The sequence below is a fragment of the Coptis chinensis genome, chromosome 3, assembly GCF_015680905.1.
Source record: "Coptis chinensis isolate HL-2020 chromosome 3, ASM1568090v1, whole genome shotgun sequence".
In the NCBI taxonomy this organism is placed as follows: Eukaryota; Viridiplantae; Streptophyta; class Magnoliopsida; order Ranunculales; family Ranunculaceae; genus Coptis; species Coptis chinensis.
In genome coordinates this window covers 78,548,682-78,553,376 of record NC_141458.1, presented here as the reverse complement: position 1 = coordinate 78,553,376, position 4,695 = coordinate 78,548,682, and the positions used below count along the sequence as shown (strand labels likewise).

The following is a 4,695-nucleotide window of genomic DNA, read 5'->3' as shown; positions in this document are numbered from 1 at the left end:
ATGGGCTTTTGGAATGTCATAGGTACGATTGACATAGAGAAGGCGAGGGAAATCAATAAAGTCAGAATAAATAAGAAGATGAGTGTTTTCTGTTTATTGGAAACAAAAGTGAGACAGGAGAAGTATGATTTGATTAGGAACATTTGTTGTCCACTCTGGGCACACACAAATAATTATAATAAGGATCCGGCAGGTCGAATATGGGTGTGTTGGGATCCGTTCAAGATAGATATAGTAAAGTTGCATGAATCTGATCAACTCATACTTTGTCAAGTTACATTCAGGCCAACCAATGAAGCATTTTTACTGACGGTGGTGTATGCAAGGAATTCAAAGATGCTCAGGCTTGGGCTATGGAGGGAAATTACTGCGATACAAAATACATTCACGGTGCCTTGGACTATGGTGGGAGATTTTAACAACATTTCTAAAGCCGAAGAGAGAGTGGGTGGCAAACCGGTACATCCGAGTGAAGTTGTGGATTTTGTTGATTGCATCCAAAGCGCAGGATTGTCGGATCTAAGTTTTAATGGGTTTTTCTACACGTGGAATAACAAAGTGGTGGGAAGAGGAAGGATTATGACCAAAATCGATAGATGCTTGGTTAATAGTCTATGGAATGATATATACCCTACTTCAAGGGTGGAGTTTTTGCCGCAAGGAATTTCAGATCGCTCTCCAGTGTTACTTTACTGGTATGATTATAAAAGTAAAGCTTTGCCATTCAGATTCAAAAATCATTGGGTGCAGCACAAAGAATTTCAGGAACTGTTGTCGGAAACATGGGCAACACAGCTTTTTACCAATCCGATGTATCTATTGACTCAAAAGCTTAAACTCTTGAAGGACAAAATCAAGCCTTGGGCTAGGAGGAATTTTTCTGACATCCACACAAGAGTGCAACAGGCGAGGGAGGTGCTATATGATTTGCAAAGGCAAGTGCAGAGCAAGCCTTGGGATTTGAACTTAGGACAAAATGAAAGGATAGCTCTGGAGAAATACAGTGAGCTAGCAAGAATAGAGGCTGTGGAGATTAAGGAGAAATATGATGAAGCTTGGGTAAGGGAAGGAGACAAGTGTACGGCTTTTTTCTTTAAAGCTTTAGAGGAAAAGAAGGCCAAGAATGGCATTTGGTGTCTGCAAAACCAAAGTGGTGATTCTGTGACTGGTCAAGCATAGGTGAGCAAGGCTTTTTTGGAATTCTACGGAGAGTTGCTGGGGTCTGAATCTGAAGAGATAAGTGGCAGAGGCTTCTTCAACAGCTTAAAAGTCAAAGCAGTGGTATCACCGAACATGGCAGCAGAGTTGGGCAGTGATATATCACCGGAGGAAGTGAAAGCAGCTCTCTTTGGCATGAATAAGAAGGCAACCCCGGGACCAGATGGTTTCACACCTTTCTTTTTCATGAGTTGTTGGTCTGTTGTAGGGAATGACTTTACTCAGGCCATTCTCAATGCTTTTAAATTTTGTAAATTTTCGAGAGGTGTTAATGCCACGTTTCTTTGTCTTATTCCTAAGGTTCACAACCCCACAAAGGTTGAGGACTTTAGACCTATTGCTCTATGTAATACGGTGTATAAATGCATATCTAAGATCATAGCAAATAGGATTAAGAAGGTGATTAATGATATTGTACATTCTAACCAGTCCGCGTTCATTCCTGACAGATCTATACAGGACAATATCCTTCTGTCTCATGAACTTCTCAGAGGCTATGACAGGAAGTATGGTACTCCCAGATGCTCTATAAAGCTGGATATAAGGAAAGCGTACGACTCGGTGAGTTGGGAGGCTATTCTAACGATGTGCAGAGTTTTCAATTTTCCGAAAACTATGGTTAAATGGGTAGAGATGTGCATTGCGACTCCTTCATATTCTATCCTTATCAATGGAGCTCTAGAAGGTTTCTTTGCTGGAAAAAAAGGTATTCGCCAAGGTGACCCATTATCACCGTATCTCTTTGTGTTGGTGATGGAAATCCTAACTGGTATCCTGATGCAAGGATTCAGCAACAAAGATATCCTTTTTCATTCCAAATGTAGCAAGGTGAGGTTGTCTCATCTAGCTTTTGCAGATGATGTTCTCATGTTTTGCAAAGGTGATAGTGCATCAGTGATAGCGGTTAAAGCACGATTAAAGACCTTTGGAGATGTGACAGGGCTAAAAATCAATACTCACAAGACGTCTCTACTAGCTGGAGGCCTTAGTCATCCGGATGCAACAGCTTTAGCGGAGATTATGGGTATAGATTTGATTAAACCGCCAGTGAGATACCTTGGGCTACCACTCATCTCTGCTAGGCTGGGGATTAGAGAATGTCAACCGCTAATAGAGAAGGTTACTAGTAAGATTTCGAACTGGAAGGCAAAGCTGTTGTCTCATGCAGGAATATTACAAGTTATAAACTCGGTGCTTCTTGCTTTCCACACCTTTTGGTCCAGAACTTTCATTCTACCTTCTACGGTTCTTGAACAAGTGCAACAGATATGTGCAAAATTTTTGTGGACTGGGTCTATAGAGAAGAAAGGGCATCACCAAGCTAGTTGGAGTATTGTTTGTCTGTCTAAGGAGGAAAGGGGTCTAGGAGTCATGAACCTACAAAGGTTGAACATTGGAGCTTACTGTGGGTTGATTTTTAAGGTGGTCACAAGAGAAGAAACGGTTTGGGTTGACTGGACATGGCAGTAGCACATTAAAGAGAAGTTTTTCTGGTCCATGAGTATCCCAAAAGACTGCTCATGGACGTGGAGAAACACCTTGGAGACGAGGACTGAAGCCAAAAAGTTTATCAGATATGAAATTGTGAATGGGGAAGACACTCTGTTATGGCATGATATTTGGTGTTCAAGATCTCCTTTGATCGAAGATGCAGAAGCAAGAGCAGCATGGGACTTTCAACTGAATGCTACAGTAAGTATCCTCATATCCGATGGTACATGGAACTCAGAAGTCCAAAATTTGCAGGCGGCAAGTTTGAAGAAGGTAATCAATGAAGTGCAAATCAGCTCGCACCTGGAAAAAGACTTCATTGTCTGGACTCCTCATCAAAGTGGCAAATTTAATTCCAAGAGTGCTTATGAAGCTTTGTCCAGAGCAAGAGAGAAGAAACCTTGGTGCAATATGGTTTGGGGAAAATGGGTTCTGCCACGCCATTCCTTCTCAACTTGGCAGCTATTTTCTAATAGTATACCAACACAGGACAGGTTAGTGCGTAAGAGGATCCTTAACAGGTCGGTCTGCTGCTTATGTAACGAAAGCAGGGAATACTCAGCGCATTTATTTTTTGAGTGTCAATACTCAAGAAATTTCTTTGAAAGGGTGAAACAGCTACTAGGTATTCACACTGATGCCTCCAATGCGAATAGGGAATGGGTTTCGATTATCCGACAATGTAAAAATGTTGAGGTGGGCGAGATATATAAGGTGTTCATATGTGCATCGGTGGATTATATATGGAAGGAACGTAATTCAAGACGCTTTCAACATGATGGAAAACCCCCGGAGTCAGTTTTTAACAAGATGGTTAGAGATTTAAGAAACTATTTTCGGTGCTTGACCGAGCTCGAGAGATAGTGCAAGGGGAAGAGGGTTGTTGCTTAGAATTGGTATTACCAGTGAATTCAAGCAACAGACACAAACGAACTGCTCATGGGTTCCTCCGATAGGTACGAGATTGAAAGCAAACACTGATGGAGCCTTGAATATCCATGGACCGGGACATGGAGGAGTGATAAGAAACAATGAAGGCAGGGTTATGGCTGCATTTAGTGGAAGTGGTGGTATGGCGTCAGTTATATTCCAAGAACTGAAAGCTATAGAGGTCTGTCTTGATCGATGTCTGGTAGAAGGATTCTTAGAGGTAGAAGTAGAAGCGGATTCAATAAGAGCCGTCAATGCAATCAACAAAATTGAGGAACCTCCCTGGTATTGTCGAGATGTTGTGGCGGCTATTGAAAGGAAGAAGGAAGGATTCAGTTTCATATCTTTCTCACATGCTTTTCGAGAAGTGAATAGGGTAGCTAATTATTTTGCTAGTTTACATAGAAGTGTTGAAAATGCTGAATTTTCTACTGTACATTTTGCTTATCCTCTGGATTTTGTTGTACAAAACATTGTAAACGAGGATGAGAGTGGAACTATATATGTAAGGAAAAGTTAGATTAATACAGGTGGGGGTCGGCCTAACCCTAGCTTATTTGGAAAAAAAAAAAAAAAAAAAAACATCTATAGCAATGGGTGAAGAAATAGCAGAGAGACCCCTCTCTGATTTCTATAAGGCTTTAAACGATGGACCTGAGTCCTGTATAATTCTTGCATATACTACAGGAGATTTTAGAATTCCCCCCAATATATTTAATATGTTACCTATTTTCCATGGGTCAGACCATGACAAGCCTTATCAACACTTACATAGGATACAACAAGTTATTACTACATTCCATCATCCTAACGTAACACCTGAACAAATAAAGCTAAGGGTGTTTCCTTTCACCCTAGCTGACAAAGCAGCAACTTGGCTAACAGCACAAAAGCCAAACTTTGTCGACACATAGGAAAAACTAGTTGAATTATTTATGGAACAATTTTACCCACCACAGAAGACTGATGAGATGCTATCACATATTCATTTCTTTCGCTAAAAGCCTCAAGAATCCTTTTCTGAGGCTTGGAATCGTTTCACTAATCTTCTAGTAG

The 4,695-nt window shown here is 40.9% G+C and overlaps 2 protein-coding genes across 2 annotated transcripts; both read left to right on the top strand.

The window, feature by feature from the left end:
- Nucleotides 1–1,179, top strand: LOC147510969 (uncharacterized). Its single transcript, XM_086598310.1, has one exon. The coding sequence runs from the start codon at nucleotides 1–3 to the stop codon at nucleotides 1,177–1,179; it is 1,179 nt and encodes a 392-aa protein (XP_086454436.1).
- Nucleotides 1,180–2,715: 1,536 nt separating this feature from the next.
- On the top strand, nucleotides 2,716–4,159 carry LOC147510968 (uncharacterized). Its single transcript, XM_086598309.1, has 3 exons — nucleotides 2,716–3,203; nucleotides 3,318–3,522; nucleotides 3,632–4,159. Exons 1-3 carry the CDS (start codon nucleotides 2,716–2,718, stop codon nucleotides 4,157–4,159), a joined length of 1,221 nt encoding a protein of 406 aa, XP_086454435.1.
- Nucleotides 4,160–4,695: the final 536 nt, after the last annotated feature.